General features: G+C 31.0%; 2 protein-coding genes across 6 annotated transcripts in view; one reads left to right on the top strand and one right to left on the bottom strand.

Moving 5' to 3' along the window:
* Nucleotides 1–538: 538 nt before the first annotated feature.
* Nucleotides 539–1328, bottom strand: LOC129802917 (transmembrane protein 234 homolog). Its single transcript, XM_055849133.1, has 4 exons — nucleotides 1206–1328; nucleotides 1003–1145; nucleotides 783–942; nucleotides 539–723 (listed from the first exon to the last, which is right to left on the bottom strand). Exons 1-4 carry the CDS (start codon nucleotides 1216–1218, stop codon nucleotides 635–637), a joined length of 405 nt encoding a protein of 134 aa, XP_055705108.1. The 5' UTR covers nucleotides 1219–1328; the 3' UTR covers nucleotides 539–634.
* A 3227-nt stretch (nucleotides 1329–4555) lies between these two features.
* LOC129802914 (calbindin-32) overlaps nucleotides 4556–21110 on the top strand; it is a 64163-nt gene continuing 47608 nt past the window's right edge. For 2 of the 5 annotated variants that reach the window (XM_055849130.1, XM_055849126.1), the window contains exon 1: nucleotides 8108–8320. The gene's annotated coding sequence lies outside the window, so the exon portion shown is untranslated. Of the gene's footprint in view, nucleotides 4651–8107; nucleotides 8321–14266; nucleotides 14322–21110 lie in introns of those variants that run through there. The other 3 variants (XM_055849127.1, XM_055849129.1, XM_055849128.1) reach the window with 3 other exon arrangements.

Here is a 21110-nt window from a genome sequence, read left to right as displayed (position 1 = left end):
TTCTCTCCAACCTGGCTGCCAAACGGTAAGAGATATTGACTTCCGATCTTGGGTGACCCCCCCATAAGTCAACATTCTCTATCGAACTAACTTACTTAAATTACCCCCACCCCTTTTATCCCCTCCAAAAACATGTTTTTTGATTTTGCAAAAAATTGGCCCTGATGATTTCGTTCATTTTTGGATATGTTTCGGAGATAGTCCAGCTGAACATTTCGTCCTTAGACACCTATCACCGGAAAAATCTTCATCTTGAATTATTCAAGTTCAAAAACATAATTTCCACGCGATTTGGTCAATTTATTAATTAAAAGATTAATGACTTTTTGAAACCCTCTTCTTGCACAATTTTTAACTTCAAGCTGATTTTGGGGTGATTTATAGACAAATTTAATTCGAAATTAATTTTATATGCACCAGAAAAAATTGCGAAAAGGAATATAAGGCAGAGCAACTTCTCGGGAGTTCGAGCAGCTCGAAAAGCCTCGGACGCTTTGCCACCCCTTTTAAGAACTAGAACACCAAATTGAGTTATAAATTTATTTGTTATCACAAATTTTAGAGTATTGTAAGAACAATACCCACAGATTTAAAATTCTCAGTCTCTCATTTAATGAAAATTAATTAACTTTTATCAAGATCCCTGCTTGGTATCTTTCCATGCTCTATCAACCATACAAACAGTCGTTCCTGTGAGAATCAGAAGTATTCCCAAAAGTTCTCCTGAAAAATAAATCTTTTGTTTTTGATTTATACTAGAGCGTATATCAAAATATACAAACTTGTGTGAAGTTGCTGCTCTCCTAGGATTTTTGCAGTAATTGCAGTAAAAACAAATGTTAAGGAATTGGCTACAGGAACTGCTAGAGACAATTCAGTATTTTGCAATGTTAAGAAATAGACCAAACTTCCTGACTGATTTAAAAGGAATGGAATCCAATACTACAAGAAATATCAATATTATTAATTGAAATCACTCTCAATCAGAGAATATAGTCTTACCTGCCACCTCGTGATAATGAATTTAATTTCAAGGAAGAGTTTCTGGATTTTAGAGTTAGCTTCCACATGCTGAATTCCTTGGGAGCCTTTCTTTATTAAAGGATTCGTAGCTCCCCAAAGAAAACCAACGAGTACAAGAGATACTAAAAATAAGGATTTCAGTTTTATTTTATGGCAATTTACAGCAAGCATAATTTTCTTACCAACATTATTCATCTTCTCTTTTTAGTTCTCATCGATTCCTTTAAGAATTTTCACTCAATTTTCACTAAAAGTTAAAAATTATTCAGATATTTCCGAGAGAATGAGAATGTGTGTGTGTAAATTCCACCGGCAACGTCAATCTTTAGTAAAAAGTACCATAGCCAGTACTAGTCGATAAAACAGTTAAGTTTTGGCGCGAAAATAATTTTTCTCAATCGTATTAAATTCAGACTATTTCCCTAATATCCTCTCATCAAATCTTTGAGCATAATTTAATCTGAAATTTTCCAATATATAGTTTTATTAAATTTTATTCTAGAGATTTAGTAAAGTTTGAATAAAGCTCCAATTACATGTTTCACATGATAAAAATGTTTAATTCCAGTATTTTGTCTAAAATTCTGGGATTCAAATTAAGATATAAAGTACAAACTGCTAAAAAAAGTTTCTACTTAGTCCATTAAAAGAATTTTTATATGATAAATGATACACACACCGTAGTTGCGGGTAATTTTACATCTCTGCTTTTCGTAAGCTTTTCTTTATTTTAAGCACTTAAGGATGGTCTAAATACCATAAAGGGATGGTCTAAAAAATTATCCTTAGGGGAAACTGGGGCACCACCAAACACGGGGTAGGCACCAAACACTAATTTTTATTTCTTAACTACTTGGACTATCTCAAGCATTTCTTCAGTAGACAAGCATCCCTATAGTGCCTATAAATTCCTATAGGTTTTGTCCTTAGAAATCGAATATCTGATTAAAAATTCGCAGTGTTTGGTGCTACCCCGTGATTGGTGATGCCCCAGTTTCCCCTAATTGCTAGAATTAAAGAAAAGCTTACAAAAAGCAGGGATGCAAAGTTACTCACGGAGTGCAAAATCACCCATATCTAATGTGATGGATATATTTACAACTTAAGGCGAGAGACTACTTAACGTAATTATAATCAAAATAATGATTAAATTACATTTTCTTTAGTTTCAGTGTGAAACTGATAGAAATTAAGTCTAATTATTATTTATTATAAAAAATGATTTGTTGGATAAAATCTTCGACTAAAATCCAATTTTACATGTTGCGGAAAAACGTATTCTTTCAAACTTACAATTTCATGAATATATTGATAAATAAGAATATTCAGAATAATTGTCTAAAATTGTTATCTGAGGATGTTTTTCTGACCCCGAAAACTAATGAAGAAAAATTAGGAAATTCTGATTTTCGATATAAACAATTTCGGAAAAAATTACAAAACATCATTCTCTTAACTTTTTTGAAAACTAAATTTGTCTTGAAGGCCATTAGTAAACCCGGTATAAATAGCAGAATTTTGGACAAACCACTAATCCAGTATTAGAAATCAATAAAACACTTTTTCGAAAAAGTGAAAGAATATCACATAATTTATTCTTATTTTTGGTGAGATTAACTATCTTGGAGATAAATTTCAGACAGTAAATGAATAAAAAATTATATCAAAGACAAATAACCATAAAAAGGTAAATGATAGAGTAAATTAATTAGCACACAAAATTGTGAAGAAAAATTTAATAAATTATGATAAATTAAGCTAATTCAAAACCTGCTCCAAGTGGAAATTTTTCGCTACTCCAAATGGAAACGTCATTGTTTTCACGATAAATACAGTACTAAATTATTATATTTACATATTTTCTATACCACAGTTTCATTATTTAGTTCATTTTGCTTCAAATAAAGCGAAAATCCATTCATATTCATAAATTTTAATTTGTTAATTTCTCAGAAAAATTTAAAAGTGTAACTTTTCACCGTCGAAATTTTCATAGATCGACCATGTTTTCCAATGAAAAACACAATGAGGTGACTGTTGTTTATTCATTTTGTTTAACATTTATGTCATATTTCTGGCTAATTTTGGTTAAGTTAAAGTGCTAATCTTTATTGTTAACGGTACGTGAAGTTTTCAAATGAAATAATTACCTATTTCGTGAACAAAAAGGGTTTTTTTTTTAAGTGTCTGCAAATGCTTCAATAGGAAACTCCGGAAATACGATTTTTTGGAGAGATTTTCTTATTGTTTTAGCTGGAAAAGGAGAAAATACCAGGTATAAGATCAAATCCTGCACTCAGGAGCAACTCAAAAAGGTTTTGGAAGCCTTTCGTCGCGATTTCACTTACACTGTTTGTCTCCAATTAGAAACTTTCCCTTGTCCCCATTTGGATTCATTTATATCCAGTAGTAGCATCTTACGCTCGCGTATTTTTCTTGTATTTAAGAAGTTTTCAAATTATATCTAAACAATTTTCACTGAATAGTAATATTCTAGAAGAGTCAAGGAGCAAATTTATGTAATTCTCTTCAGAAAAAATATGAACTTAATGTGTTGAATCTTCTGTCAAAGTTAAATCGTCTGGAAATGGTTTTGAATTAGGACATTTACCCTAGAGGACGTAAATTTTTCCATTTTAAAAAGTTCTTAGAAATTTTATCATATAATAAATTATTTTTATGTTATTAAAATTTTCTTAACTTAGGTATATCATGTATCCATATCGAAGAACTGTACAAGAATAAAAAGTTATTAGTAGGTACTTTACATAAATAGTTTTTTTTTTAGTAATGCGAAACGAGAGATGGAAAATATATTTCTTTGATACTAAAATAAAAGTATAAATAAATAATATTACATATATTATTTAATTTTTTTAAATAATTAATATAGTTTTGAATTCTTTCTTGAAGAGGAATAAGATATAAGATATTATTCAAAAGAAAGTATTTAAATATATCAAAAGTCATAGTAGTTAAGTTTTTGCTTTTTATTTTCCTTGAATATAAAATGATAAAAGTAGTGAAAATCGTGGGTGAAAAGATGAAATAAGTGCTGAAAATGCTGAAAGTGCTGAAAGAAATTATTTAGTTCGACTATTCAAACGAAATTCAAAGAGATACCTTCACATGCAGTCTTCATAAACTTTCTGCCTGATAATGATAAGTATAGTTACGATAAAATACTATTCTATTGCATAATTTAGCACCATTCTCCTCCTTGTCTCTTTCCCTTTGACCGGAAAAATTCTTTATGTGGTCGAGCGTCCCTTGTACAACCCCAAAGCCACCCAAAGCTCCATCAGGTGTCTGCTCTGAAGGAGTGTGTGTGTTTCCCAATGGTAGTTTCCATGGTAATCTCTTACCCCTTATCCCCATCCTCAATTACAAAGGACAAAGCACTTCTCCGGAAGGAAATCTCACTGGAGAGCTTTTCCACTCTCACATTTGGAGAGAATTCTCAGATTAGCATTGAAGCTGAACGCCCAACAATTTCTTGTTCAAGGATTTTGTTTTTTCCTATTCCTAGTGGAGAAAAATTATGCGTGAAAAGGTGCTATTAAAATCCTGGGGAGTGGAAAGTGTGAACGAAAAAGTGCGTATTACGGCTATTTCCTTTGTAACAAGGTGGGCTTCTAACTATGTAAAGACCGATTTCAATGTATTAAATCTAAATTAAGTATTTAAATATAATCCGATTATGTCGAATCCGTACTTTGTAGGAATACGCTTTAACACGAATATGAATTTCCCTTAAAAATCATTTTTTTTATGTACGTAATTATAAACGTTTCGACTTACGGTTTTTATTGCACTTTGATACATTACTCTCTCGTCCATCATATAGGAATGGTACAAGATTGTATTCTCCGAAAAAATGTGATGAAGTCCAAGTGAAGCGCAGCAGCAAATTTTCTCTATTGTACGTGATTTTCTTCCAAATTCGTAACTTGATGAAGATATTTGTTGATCTGTCCTCGAAATGTCGTCGTGAAGGATTAAAGTTGAAAAATTAAAAGTAGTCTATTTTTCCGTGCGATATGCCATTAGATCGTAAATTAATTTCAAAGAAAATTGTCCTAGCGCTTCCTGACTAAGACATAGATAATAAAAAAAAATTAAAGTATTAAAGTAAGTGTCAGGTCTAGTGAAATCTTGTAGGAAAACTGATAGGCCTGATAAATTCGAAAATCGATTTACATACTTCAATATCGAATATTAAAAAAAAATATACCGCAATAGATGATGAAATGAACACGGATTTGACCTTTGACTCCTTTTCCTTTATTTTCCTTTATTTTATATTTTTTCTATATTATTATTATAGAAAATAAAGGAGAAGGAGTCAGAGGCCAAATCAGTGTTCATTTCTTCATCTATTACGGTTTATATTTTTTAGATATTCGATATTGAAGTATGTAAATCGATTTTCGAATTTATCAGGCCTATCAGTTCCCCTACAGGATTTCACTAGACCTGACATTTACTTTAATAATTTTTTTTTATAATGTATTTCTATCTATGTATCCAATCTATTGACCGTAAATTATATAATAAACCGTAATGTTTGATGTGTTTGCATATTGATAGTTGAACTTTCGAAATTTTAAGCAAGCAAATAAAAGGCGACCGGTTAAGTGAATCGAGCTAAAAAAGTTTCGAAGTCCTTAGCCTAATTGAACTACATGCTCGATGTTTATTAATCGATTTTGTTTTTTTAATAGCATTTCTAATTCGTATTAAATCAAAATGATAAGTATCAAGTCAATTAGCGGAATACATGGATTTTTAAAGCTAAATAATCAATTTAAAATTGATTAATAAAAATGTTTTTATATTAATTTCATTCATGCTACTAAGCAAATAAAAAAGGACACTGAAATAATATTTAATTAAATTTTAAAATTAAAAGTTTAAAAAATAGCAAAGGGCTATACAAAAGCATTCAATTTTTGGTGCAACTTTTACCATATTTTTCTTTGTAAAATAATATTTGATGAAAGAAATAAAAAAAAACATGAATTTTCTAGCTAATCTACACTAAAAAAGTGTACAAAATTTCTATAAAATCGGTACATTAATTTTTGAAAAATTGTTTTCATTGACTAAGAAACCAAGTTTTGGGAAAAGATGATTAAGTCTTCCAGCAAAAATTTCTGCTATAGGGTAAAAAATAGGGTAGCTATAAAATTTAAATGCTATAGGTTAAATTTCCTAATTCAAAACCACTTCCAGACGATTTAACTTTGACACAAGATTCAACACATTAAGTTTATATTTTTTCTTGCTCCTTGACTCTTCTAGAATGTTACTGTTTAGTGAAAATTCTTTAGATATAATTTGAAAACTTCTTAAATACAAGAAAAATACGCGAGCATAAAATGCTTCTATTGGAAACAAATTAATCCAAATGGAGACAAGGGAAGTTTCTAATTGGAGACAAACAGTGTAAATGAAACCGCGACGAAAGGCTTCCAAAACCTTGTTGAGTTGCTCCTGAGTGCAGGATTTGTTCTTATTCCTGCAGGGGAATTCTGTAACACTCTGGCAATGCCATATGACAAATTGAATTCGAATCTTAGGAGAGCTTTTTCGAAAATACGATTCTGTAGCCGTGATATTGCCATTTCAGCTCGCGTGGCATTGTCAGAAGTCACATATTTGAGATTTCTTGCAATTTAAATGACAGTGAAATGTTGTTAACAACTCAACCAAGACGTACTGTATTTTAATAAAATCATCAAGTAAAGGGATTTCATTAAAAAATCAATGAATTGCATTTTCGAATTCATATGATATGACAAAAAAAGCTCGATTGGCATTGTCACGTTTCGAACTCACGCGTGACAATGCCACGAAAATTACAGAATTCCCCTACTGGTCTTTTCTGCTTTCCCATTTAAAACAATAAGAAAATCTCTCCAAAAAAAAGATATTTCCCGGGTTTTATATTGAAGCATTTGCAGACACTTCAGAAAAATCATTTTTGTTCACGAAAGCGGTAATTACTTCATTTGAAAACTTCACGTACCGTTAAAAATAAAGATTAGCACTTAATTTAACCAAAATTAGCCAGAAATATGACATAAATATTAAACAAAACGAATAAACAACAGTCACCTCATTGTGTTATTTATTAGAAAACATGGTCGATCGATGAAAAATTCAATGGTGAAAAGGTACACTTTTAATTTTTCTGAGAAATTAACAAATTAAAATTTTGAATATGAATGGCGATAAACAATGACGTTTCCATTTGAGGTAGCGAAAAATTTCCATTTGAAGCAGGTTTTAAATTAGCTTAATTTACCCTATTTCCTAGTTTTATTTCAATTGAATTAAAATTTTAGGAAATTATTTTTAAAATAAAAAAGGTTTCTAAAAACTTTAAAACGCATGTAATTTTCTAAACTCAACATATCTCTGGTAAAATACTTTATAGTTAGTTGAAATTCATTCAATTCTGTTTAGTTTATCATATCAATTGCAATTTAATAGTACAGTCAACCCCAAAGATAAGCCCATAGATAAGCTTATAGTAGTTGGTATCACAAGTAACCTTGTCTGCTTATAGCTCAAAATGTTTATAAATCCGACTTGAAATTAAATTTTCTAGAAAAAAACATCGTTTTGAGTCTGAAAAACGGACTGAGTAAATTTTTGACAGGATCTTTTAATCTAAGATTTACCTCAAAATCGAATATGTGATTATTTTTTTTTAAAGTATCTTTTAGTTTCCATAAATTTATCTAGCTCAATCATATTTTTTATCCTCTCTAATTTACCTAATGTTCTAACTAAAAACCTAATTGAAACAGAAAATTTAATTTTTTTTTTAAATCGCACTAAAATTAAAAGAAAAAATAATTTTAGACTAATCTAAAAGCCGCAGAAGTTAACACCTGCATGGAATTACCTGTTTCAGCGACAAGGAAAATGTTAAAAGTGCTCCTCAAAATACTTCAATGAATATTCTCTCACTCTTGGAAAACTTCCCCTCTGAACTTGATTCTCATTTTCCAACCAGTCTCATTTTTCTCTCATTCTCTCTCAATGTAAAATCGTCTGGAGGGCAAATTCGTGCGCTCAAAACGGGCTCAGCTGTCGTCCAGAAAAGACGTGATTTTGGTTCTTGAAGATCTCGTGAGAAAATTCCACTCTTGACCTGTGACATAAATTTTTTCAGTGTTTTGTCGCGAAAATTGTGCTTTTAGCTTTTGTGAAATAACAAAAGGAGAATTTTCAAGTGGCTCAGGAGTTTGTCAATTGGATTTTCTTAACAATTGAATTTTAACTTGTAAGTTATGCCATTATTGTCTTTTTGATAGAATAATTCACTTGTGAATTTTCATGGGATAAATTGACCTTCCTTATACGTAAACAACACAGCTAAGAGTTTTCCTGTCAATTTTCATTTAGGTATTGGAGGGTGGTGGATGGTGGTGTGTAGTGACGGATAATTTTATGAATTGACACGATTATTATCTCAATTTATTCTTTAAGGAACATTAAAGTGGAATTCTTAATTTTCCAAACAATAAATTGTCTCCAATTTTCAGTCGTAGGTATTTATGTGAAATAAATTACGTGTGGTATTATAGTAGAAAAGTATACAATACATTATGATAAAAATGTGAATAATAATGGTCGAGGAGTTTTTCAAGGAAGCCGAGGTTACTCGTTATCGCTCTTCACTCGCATACTTATGTACATAATACGCAGTTGAGCTATTAATATCAAATAAGGATTTGATGACTTTCTATCAAGTTCATTAACATGTCGTTTTCTTTAAATGCTCTACGCAACGCATAATATCTTTACACGTAAGAAGGAAATTTTAGTTTTGCTCGCCGGATTTTAAATAAAATGCTAATATCTAAATTTACGTGAAAATAATTCCATCAAGTTAAATTTTCGCAATAACCCTTTCTTTAAAATTGTTCACATAAATGTATATCGATCATTTGATATTCCAGAGACACAAGTTACTCAAAAAGCATTATTCTAATTAATTTTTCTTTCTCTCTGTGTTTGAAAATTATTGTCAACAGAAAAGATTAGGGTTGTGGCATTACTTACTGCCTATCCGGTCATATGGCCCTCTTGCAGAACCCTTCTATTTTTGTCACAAAATAATTTAGAAGAACCACAAAATTAAGAATATTTAATGTCCTATCCGTCCTATCATAATATATCAAATATTCTTAATTTTGTGATTCTGTTTTGTTGAAAAACTTGAATTTTTTTGCGATGATACTCATATTATTATATCACTTAATTTATTGTTTATTATATTTATATTAGATCTACTCCTATATTACTACCATATTTTATTCCCAAAACTTCAATTTGTTCGTCAAAACTACCGCATAAGGAAAAGAAAACTTACAAAATACGCTTTTTTCTTGCTTAAACATGAAGGTGGGGCAGTTTTACATAGTTCAATCAAGACTCTTTTATAATTTGTATGCATATTAACTATGTCACGTTGGTGTCATAAAAGTATTAGCAATCTGAAAATTCATTAATGGTTCCATTTCGAGACAAAAATTAACCAAAAAAATTATAAAAATAAAAATAATGTTTTTCATATATGAAACTGTCCCACCCTCAACTAGGTCAATACTCTCCGTAATGAAAAACAAACTCTATTTACTCATACAGCGAATATTGTACTCAAATTCCAATTTAAGGCTAAGAGGTTAGACTTTTGGAGATAGGGGAATGTAGGCAGGCTTCGCACGTGTGAGCTTTCGAAAGATGCGAATTTTCTCTTTATTTCCAAAGAGTTGGTTCCGCATTTGATAAATTAGCCATAAGTTAAGTATTTATGAACCTTATGTTCATTGTGAAAATAGGCAGCCAAGCCCTTCTTTCCTACCTTCTTTCCTAGGATCACAAATAGAAAATTGGCCCAAAATGGGTAATTTTGATTTCTCATAGTTAAACTCATTTCTAGAAAAAATGACTTACACAGTGGATGATGAGTATACTTGAGATGATATTTACGTAATAATTTTTTGCATCGGAGGGAAATTATTTTCACGGTGGCGGAAAATTCGCAAGTACTACACTGTGTGTGGTTTCAAACACTGAATGTGTGAGCGTTCGTACACCCATCAGGCAACTCCAGCTTAAAAATCATAACCTCACTAAAGCCTCACAAGCCACAGTGAGACATTCGTGGTCATTTCCTCTTCGACAGGCGTATAGTCGTCCATGAGACGACGGCGACGGTTGTGAGAACCGTGTGAACATGTTCATAGTCGATTTTTCGATACATTCATTTTGAAGAAAAAGCAGTGCTCCAGAAAATGTGAAAAAAGGTGTTTTAAAGATCTTCTTTTAGTGCAGTGATAGTTTCACTATTGCAATTCACTGTCCATTTTACAGTTTAGTCAGAAAAAATTCCTGAATATGAAGCACGAAAAAATGTGCGAAGCCTGCCTACATTCCCAGGGGCATATCGTACCGAATTAAATGTGACAGGGCCATAAGTTACATAAGCTAAACTCGTAATAGAAAATCATTCTTCTGCCCTTTTGCATATCGCACCTTTGAACTGGCGTATGCCGATTTTAGTTTAATTTTCAGGAGATATCTTTAAAAATTGATTTTCGTTATAATACGTATTAAACATTCAAAATTATTGTTATATTTGATTCTATTAAAATAAGAATACTTATGAGAGTCGAAATTTAACTAGCCTAAAATTTTGTTATTTAAGGAATTCAAAAAGTGAAACGTCACTATTAGGGAAGACGGGCAGAATTAGCCACACAAAATTAAGTAGAGGGATGTTATAGTTTGCCTTAGAAGGAAGATTGAAGAAACCACTGCTAACTTGCTCTTTTATTCATTGAAATATGTATCAGTCTGATACAAATATTTTCTTTCAAATTATACGCAATGGATAATTTCATTTGCTGGTCAATCTGCCCCGGTCACTTCTATAATAAAATTGACAAATTGACAAAATGCATAATAATAATAAATAATAAATGCACAAGAATGTAAAATGGAATTATGAAAAATATTTTCAACAAAAACATTTATTTACTTGCGAATTTGAAAATGTTTTAAATGAGTAAGGGGAAGGCTTTCAGGCTTCGTACATTTCGTATTTTTCCCATATTTCTTTAACGAATCTAACCTAGTTTTCTTCAGAAAATGTGTAACTTAAGATTGTTTAATTATATTGCTATAGATTGGTCAGATTTATTAAAGGAATATGTGGAAAATAAGAAATGTGCAAAGCCTGAAAGCGCTGAAAGCGTTCCCCTATGTACCACAGTCAAGTTCTTCAAATTCAAATGATGGTTGAACTCAAAATGCTTTTATGTCAAATGAATAAAAGTCAAGTTTCTCAGATTCGATTTGTGAATAAGAACCATTCTTCTTTATTGCTTCCTGCGATATTACCGTAAAAAAGAAAAAAAATAAGCCACATCGAACGTTTGTGAAAATATATTGGCACTTGAGCTTCTAGGTCTAGAGTCAGAGAAAGTAGAATCCCTGGATTTAGTGGAAATGAGAGCAACGAGGTTCATATTAGAAATTGCACGATAAAAGGCTTCAAAAGTAAAAGGAAAAACTTGTATATTCCCGTATTTGTATATTGATCTTTTAATATATATTTTTTAATTTAAAGTAGTTAATCTCATATAAATGTCGTTAATTATTTTTTAATTACGGTCGAATTCAAGGATTGAAAAATATTATTTGTACTATTGTTTTTTTTATATTATTTGTAGATTATCTTTATTCAAAGTGAGATTGTAAAGAATCTCAACTGACCTCATAAGATAGAAAAGAATCCTATTCGTCCTTTGACATTTCTAGTGAAATTACAAGAAGAACTAGGCCTGTAAAAGTAAAAATACAGTGATGGTAACTGAATAGAATAGGAACATCTTTAACTTCAGAAATTAATTATCCGGCAATCTACACAGAAAAAAAAATATTTTGTAAAAATGTTCGTAAATGTTTGTGAATTTCTGGGGGAGTTACGAAATGCTCGTGAATCGTATAACCCCCAAATCTGTTCGTAAAAGTTTGTACTTTTTTCACAAAAATTTTTCGTAACATGATCACTTGAAAAGCATTTTTTGTACTTTTACAAACAATTTATTCGTAAACACACAAAAAATGTTCGTAAAATTTTGTCATTTGTTCGTAAATGTTTGTTTTCCTGTCGAACATTTTACGAACATTTACGAAAAAATTACAAATTTTTACGAACAAATGTTTGTAAAAGTACAAAAATGCTCATCAAATGATCATGTTACGAACAATGCTTGTGAAAAAAGTACAAACTTTTACAAACTTGTTTGTGGGTTATACGATTCACGAGCATTTCGTAACTTCCCCATAGGAATTCACAAACATTTACAAATATTTTTACAAAATATTTTTTTCTGTGTAAAGGAAATTTGAACCCGGGACATTTTCATTTCAGAGCAACCGTTTTACCCGTTTTACCAATTAAACCATTATGTTCCTACAAAGGAATGAAATATTCAGTGTTTAGCTTCGATAAATAGTAGAAACGAATAGGGGAAACTGGGGTACCACTGAAGCCTGATTTTTGTTTCTAAACTATTGGGACTACCTCGAGCATTTCTTCAGTGGTAAATAATCCGTATAATTCCTATAAATTTCTATAAGTCTTGTCCTCAGAAGTCGATCTGATTAAAAAAATCGCAGTATTTGGTGCTACCCTGTGTATGGTGGTGCCCCAGTTTTCCCTATATGAAGTAGGAAATTAATTACTATATTGTTTCTATGTAGGATGAAGAACATTTGTTATTTTCGATAGGTGAGGAAATAAATGAAAATCCATAACAATTGTCTCAGGAAATTTTCACTGGAAATTCATTTTATCGAATTTTTCTCATTAAGTAGAGAATTGCAAGAGAAGAACTAGAGAATATGACAGATAGTGATATAATTTAATTAGGAATTTATAATTGAAAAACTCAAAGTGGAAAATGTCAGTTTTCATTTTCTTAATCAAATTAAACTATCTGCTGATTAATTACGTTACTCATTCTTCAACAAATCCATAAGTTTTACACTCTAATTCAATTTTTGTTGACAATGAAAATTCATGTTAAATTTAATCACAAATGCGATTTATCGTTAATTTGCGTAATTGGTAGCCAAATGCAACAATATTGAAAATGTTACTATCTGACATTATAGTTGTTTTTCAAAATAGACATTATCATTAAATTATGTTACGTGTAGTAGACTACAATAAACTTTGGAATTTGTTAGTTTTGCTTATGCAAATTTACGGTATATCCTGTTATTTCCTCTTGTTTTTAAACGTTTTTTTTTCTGTTTATACGTATGGTTAAAAAAATGTTGAGGTGCTATGCGCAAATATGGCAAAAGGCTTTCTTTTCCTCTCAATCATAAGAAGAGTTTCTCTCACATTGACCTCCCTCTGTTTTTCCTCCAGAACCCAGAAATAAAAATATTTGCTGACTTTGTTTGGTCAGACACAAAATAATTGCAAGTAAATTTTCCAACGGATGCCACAATAAATTACATGGCCATAGCAGAAAATAGGAAACGAAAAAAAATGAGAGAGAAAACGGCGGTAATTGTTGAACGCTTCTTATATAAATTTATTGGTTCGGCAGGCGAAAAGTGAGTGCGTCGTGTGATCATTTGTGAATAAATCATGAGGATTTGTGCTTTTAGACGTAATTTAATTTAGAGCGTTAAAATTTTACTTTCGGATTATAAAGGATTTTAGCTAAATGGTAGAAGACTTTGCTGAGAAGCAGGATTACATTTCGCAATTTATCTTGTAAAATGCTGAAATAGTCTTTCACTTCATACTTCACTAAACTTTCTTTTATCGTTTCTATCCTGAAATTACTCTTTTTGAAATAATTCAGATATTTCAAAAATCAAAAATATAACTGAATAGGGGAATGTAGGCATGTTTCGCGCAGAGTGAACCTTCAAACGATGTGAATTTTCTCTTCGTTTGCAAAGAGCTGACTTACCATTTCTCATCTCGTCTCATGAGCTTAATAATTATCTATCTTATAGCTAAGAAAAGACGAATTAGCTCTTTGTAAACAAAGAGAAACTTTGCGTTGTTTGAAGGTTCACTCTGTGCGAACCATACCAAAATTCCCCTATAGGGGAATCTACGCTACCTTCGGGCGAGTCAAGCTTCGGACAACTAATTTTTTCTTATGTTCTTAATGGATTTAATACACAGCTCTTTTCTGGAAATTTGAGGCATTGGATCAGCTATTAAAATATAATATTATAGGGTAAGTGTGCCAAATTTCGGCATAGTTGCATGCAAGCGTTAAAGTTTCAAGTTTGAAATGTAATGTTTTAAATACAAATAGATTTTTTTTTATTCTTTCTTTTGTAAGAGTGTTTCTTGGAACCTTGTAAAGACTTTACCGTCTTTATTTACTCTAAAATCATTCTTAATACATTTTAAAATGAATAAAAATATAGACATAGCTTTGGTGCCCTATTTCGGCCACCTTTATTCTCATAGTACCTTGCCCTTCGGGAATTCTTCCAATATCTTTTTCACGTCATCTTGTTTGTCGAAGCTACATTTTTTGTTATTCTTTTTCATTGTATAGTCTCTAGAGTACGTAAAATCTAAAAGTTCATGGAAATTCGAGGAACAAAAAAGGTGGCCGAAATTGCAAGCTGACCGGAATTTGGCACACTTACCCTAATGGGCCTAATTAATTTATAACACATTGGAAAAAATGATTTGTGCGAAGCTTCAGTCGTCCGAAGGTAGTGTGCTTTCCCCTCAATAATGAGTTATTATCGATCGATTTTTTTTTTAATTTTATCTTTTATAAATCATTCTTCTTAACTGATTAAGAGTGAATTTTTGATTTTTACTTAAAAAAAAAACTATTAATAAGTGATATGTGTTACACTTCCCTTGAAGTAGGAGCAACAAATAAAATTATACAATAGGAAATAAAAAAAACTCGTGTTTTGTTGTATTTGCCCTTTCATTTTATGTGATTAACGAAATTATAGTTCTGTCTATAAATATGAGCACTGGAATTTTAGTGTGACTGCAAATAGCGAGATAGGAATCTTATCAGCGTCCAGTTGTGTAATTTAGTGCTTTGGTTAAAGCGTAGAGAGTATACGTCACAAAAGCACACACTAGGGGAGAAAAGTTCAGTGGATCAGAATATAAGCAATTACATTAGAAGAACTATTCTTTTTCAACCCTCCGCATTTGATGTTTCTTCGACATACTTGATTTTCTTTATCTTAATTTTAGTTATAATAGCTAGGTCTAAAAGAAATGCTGAAAGAAAATTGCTAGAACGCTTTAACGCTTCTCGGTTTGCTTCTCTGTCAAGCATATCATTAATTTTCCTCAGGATTTTTTTTATATAATACATATTAATTAATAGGAACTTATGTTCAGTTTCAAATCCTTCATAAATTGTCCTCAATACAGGTTAAATTATTGAAAAAATTATAGTATTTAATGTCCGATGTAATAGTGATAACTTCTTCTCAAAACAGTGATCAACTTTACAAAAGAAATCCCATATTTTTTTCGATTGAAAAATTTAGGTCACGTCCAATTTGGAATAATTACTAGTTGAGATTTTGTTGAGAAAACAGTTCAGCCAAAATAAGGACCATCCATGTCTTTATGCCTCTGGCATAGGGTGAAAAGAACACCTATTGACACTTTAAGAACTCGTGTCAGGACTTAGTGACACCCTACTCTTTACCATTTGGAACACTTATCCTTATCGAAAAACGCAGATTAATGAAAAAACGTTATATTATATTATTTAGATTTTATTGGATGCATTAAATAAATTTCAACATTTTGACAAAAGTGTCAATAGGGGTTCCCTGTCGAAGAGGTGTTCCTTCGACCCTACCCTTTAGACCTCTTATCAAACATTTCACGTATGTCTATTTCACTCTTTCGCTTTCAAAATCAGATTGAACTATAAATTGAATTCGTTACGACGTTCAAAAAAAGAATAACAGTTAGAAAAAGTGGGATAGACATATGCAAAACGTATAAGAAAGAAAGGGATGTGAATTACGATTAAATGACATTTTTCTGATCTCAAAGGACACTGCTCTGCAAATTTAAGCTACATCTCTTCATCCTTTAACAACGACTGGAACACCGGAGTTTCATAAAAAAATGATTTTTCCTGAATATATAGGAGAAAGTGCCCATGCTTGATACCATTTAAAGCTTCGTAATGACTAAATTTTCTATGTTTTACAATATATGTGTGACAGCGCAACCATATTTTAAAAACTATGGAAAAGTGGTCAGTTTTTAAAATATATTGCGGAAAAATTTAGTCATTACGAAGCTTCCAATGGTATCAAGCATGGGCACTTTCCCCTAAAGTTACTTCATTCTAAAGTTTATACGTAATCACAAAGTAAAAGGTTTTAGGAATCTATGATAGTTTTGGCAAATCTCAAACTACTTTTTATACAATAAATATTTAAGCTTAAAAGTGAAGAATTTTCAAAATCTTGATTCAAATGATGAATTAATTTTATTATATTTTTTTATATTAAAATTTTTTGAAGCTAAAACCTTTTGGGTCTAGAAACTACAATAACTATACAAAATATTTTTCACAAGAACGAAAATTATTATTCATTTTGTTATTATCAGAAAATATAATATATTTTTGGGTTATTTTATTGCTTATTGTCCAATGCTTAAAGGGTTAAGGAGTTACCTGTGTGACGAGGATAAAAAAAACACTGCATTTTCGAAAAATATTTATTTCAAAATTTTTTAAAATTCATCCATTGCAACCAGATTTCCAGAAACGTTTTTGAAAAAAAAATTATGCGATGGACAAGATTACTCATAGCCAGATTCATCCAGTGAGAGAAATCCGAAAAAGTTAAAATAACATTCCGAAAATGTTTATTTTACCCTGCAGTAATGACCCGAAATCGAAGTAAATATTATGATAAATTGGTGTATTCGGGGTTAAATGGATGAAATTGGCTCGACGCGATTCTTTACCCCCAAAATTCAACTCACAATTGAATTTTCACGCATTCCGAGTTGCAAGCACCCCGAGTTGCACGCATTTCGAGGTCACCTGTAAAGAATCTCAGCTACCATAAGCTTATCTGGGCTTATCACTGGTTTTATGATAAAATAGAAAATAATAAAACAGAATAAGTAATTAGCAAGAGAATTAGGATTATAGAATACACGAAATTCATTAACTTTTTATCATTTCGTTGTTAATTTTATTCTTTTTATTATCCGCTATTTAATTATTTTCAGTTGAATGGGTTAATTTTCAGATAATGGCCAGCGCACAATAACTTTTGTTTAGTAAACATGTTTTTGAAATTTAAATGAGCATGAGTGAGATCTAGTCATCTCGCTCATTCTCATGGGAAATTTTGAAAACATGTTTACAAACAAAAGTTATTGTGCGCTGGTCATAATTCATTACAAAATTGAATCTTTAAATTTACATATGAAAGCTAATTTTTCTGATAACGATCCTTAGAGAAGAACTTTTTGAAGCATTTAAACTTTAATTTCTTTAAGCTGTTTTTGATTTTCAAAGGAAAGCATTACAAGTTTTACAAATCCGTAAATATTTTGTGGTAAGCTCTAAATTTATGAAGCGGTTTCAATGTGAAATTATGAATAGGAATTCCTAAATCTTAACACGAAACATTCAAGTAAGTCTTTAAGCTCTTGTTAACACAGAATTTGATAGTAACAGGCTTATAGTCTGAGAATTATGATAAAACAATACCTAGTGGCAAAGATTTTACCCCCATCACTGACAATGCGAGTCAGGTCATATATTCCGTGCTCTGAAATATTTTTTCATATTGTTTGAGTAATTCGTGCTGCAAAATAAACTTTAAGTACATAATAACAAATACGATGAAAGCTTTTTCTCATCCAATTTTATGTTAATCGGTTTATAACAGTTTATCAGTTCATTAAATGCTTATAACTTAAGAGATGCGTGATGAAAATCGAAAAATACTTGTTAAATATTACTTTTTAAGTCAAACAGTTAAAAATTTAATAATTTGTCAAATAAATTAAAATACTTTTCGTCGATCATTAATTATACTTTAAAGGAGACCAGGGCAGAATTAGTCAGCAAATGAAATATTTTATTTATTCCGTATAGTTTGTAAAAAAAGTGTATCATGCTGATAAATATTTCAATGGAAAAGAAGGAAGGCGTTTATTTGGAATAAATAGTGGTTTCCTTATTATTCTTTCTATGTGGCAAACTATAACATTCCACAGGCATTGTGTAATTCTATCCATGGCTAATTCTGCCCCGTTTTTCCCTACATATATTCCTACTTCGATTTACACCACTTTCAAACTCAAATTTTGAAGAGTTCAAAAGAACTTATTAAAATTTTCCATATTAACAGGAAATACAGGTTTAAATCTTTTATAAAAATTTAAAATTCAAAAAGTTACACAAAAATCTACCCCTAGTGGCGGGGCATCGAGGCATAGTAACCTAAAGTCGAGGAGTTGTACGTTAATTTCCAGCAATAAAAAGGGTTTCATTTTATTTCACAACTTTTTTTAAATACCGGAAATTTGTGGAAATGTAGGGAAAAAATTAAAATTGTTTCCCCGGAAAAATAAACTGGAGGAAGTCCCCATATGAGATGAGAGTAAATACTTCATGGAATTATATGGGGAATTTTCACTCTATTCTCCATCGATTTTTCCTACACGATGAGTATGACAGTTGAATTACAATGAAGGTTTCCAGCGAGAGTTCCCTGAGACAATTGTCATGAATTTTCATTTATTTCCTCACCCATACCAAGAATGCCGATGTCCTTCATTGTGGAAATTCATGGTTGCCGAGAGCTTTAATTTTCAGCCCATGGATTTTCATCCTTTTGTCCACAACTTTCCTTTATTATTGGAATCTAAAAGCACATCCTCCTCCTCTAAATTTATTAAACTTTTCAATATATTTTCACAATGAAATTCCATATCCGATGAAAATCCAAGAAGCTGAATTTGCCAGGAAATTTTTTCACGCATATTACATTTTTCAAACAATAAAGAAAGACTAACAATTCCTCAATTTTTAGATAGAGCATTTTTATTCTATTTATATACCACAAGGGACATTTTTACAAATTTCCGAGGGAATTCATACTGCATATTAAATTAGATTAAAACTTTTATGAGATACAATGTGACTAATTGCAGAGAAAGTTAATTAATTAAGGTATTTTGTTACATCATTTGTTCACAATGCATCAGCAAAATAAGTTTTCTTCACAATATTTTTATATTGACTTAAAAAGTAATATTTGACTTCATAAACAAATTCCTCGTTAAAGAATTAGAAAGTACAGATTACATTTTTCGTCGTATGGCGAAACTCTAAACATAATCTATATTAAAAAAAAACACGGCTCTAATAAAACTTATATTATAGTCTCATAAATGAATCTTAGGGAATGCAGACAGAGCAAAAACTTTCTAAAAGTAATTATAAATATAACTGTAGAGCGTACGGCCTATTCGACACGTGTCAATTCAGTCAACGGCCGTCTCCTACCAATCCCAATCTTTTATTACCTTAATACGCCCAATTCCTACAATCCTTATAGATAATGAGGAATTTTATTTAGTGCTCTTTTTGTTCATGACAATTAGGGGAATGTTGGCATGGTTGGCACAGAGAGAACCTTCAAACAAAGCAAATTTTCTCTTTGTTTTCAAAGAGCTAGTTCGTCATTTCTTAGCCATAAGATATAAAATTATTAAGCTCATGAAACGAGAAAGATTCCCCCGGAAAAGCTATGCAAGCCATTGTGAGAAGGCGTCGACCTCGAGGCAGACCTATAGGACGAGGTGGCTGAATAAAATTCAGAATGTTGCCTTGGAACGCCTTGTGATCGAACCCGAACATCTTCTTGAATGTGAACCGATAAGACCCTATGACAAAGGAAGAAATTACTTTTTCTGACCTTATAGCAAAACATAATCGTTAGAAGGCCGTAGGATGTTTTTTTTGGAACACCGGTGACCCAATTGCCCTTAAAGGGTTAAGCGGTCTTCTGACCATAGGTTTATCCCAAATCTCGAAGGTCTCAAAATTTTAAATAACAAACCAATTTTGTGAATTTTTCAGACTCTAATAAATAATTTCCCCTTAACCCTTTAACGACGAGACAGTTTTCGCTGACCGAAAATCAGCAATAAAAATGAAACCGATAAACAAAATCAGTAAAAGGTTTTATATCTAGCCTTAGAAAATCCATGAGAGTCTTATTCGGTGTATTTTTTACCTCTATGAGCAATAGGGACAAAAATAGCCTAAAAATTTAAGTAATTTTTCTGACAATACCAATAAATGATAATTTTCACTCTAATGAAAAATATTATGGTTGAGTATTGTAGTTTCTTTTTCCAAAACGGGTTTGCTTTAAAAAAAAATTGGAAATATAAAAAATAATTAAAATTAATTATCATTATGAGAATTTAAAAATTCGTCATTTTTGAGCTTAAAAATTTATTATATAGCAAATAGCTGGAGACTTCCAAAAAATATTCTAGATTCTTTCAACCTTCTACTTTGCTATTACGTACAAACATAAGGAAAAAATAACTTTAGATAGTCAGAAAAAATTATTTTATTTATGGGACACCTGTGTTCCAATCGTCCTTTAAGGGTTAATAATCTAATCCTTGATTAAAATTTTCCTGAAAATCTTGACTGATTAATATTTGAGGAGTCAAGCTTTATGGATGAGCAGGTTTGAAGCCCCTATTACAGCCCGTGCTGAATTTACCTGCTCGTATATTTTCTGTGGTGCCCTTTCCCCAATGCTCACCGGTTCCCATAAATTAAAAATTATTCTTTTTACTCATTTTTTTCTACCATTTCCTCAATGGGTGCGTAAAACGTAGGTCGGTACAAACGCACTATGTACAGATGTTTTTTCAGGGTTTTACGAGGGTTTTTTTTCTCTACTTTGCCAACCCTTCGCAACTACGCTGTTGGAAAATGTTTAACTTAATTTCATTT

Source organism: Phlebotomus papatasi, chromosome 2 (genome assembly GCF_024763615.1).
Source record: "Phlebotomus papatasi isolate M1 chromosome 2, Ppap_2.1, whole genome shotgun sequence".
NCBI classification, from domain to species: Eukaryota; Metazoa; Arthropoda; class Insecta; order Diptera; family Psychodidae; genus Phlebotomus; species Phlebotomus papatasi.
The sequence above is the reverse complement of the archived record's forward strand: the minus strand, read 5'-3'. Positions and strand labels throughout refer to the sequence as shown.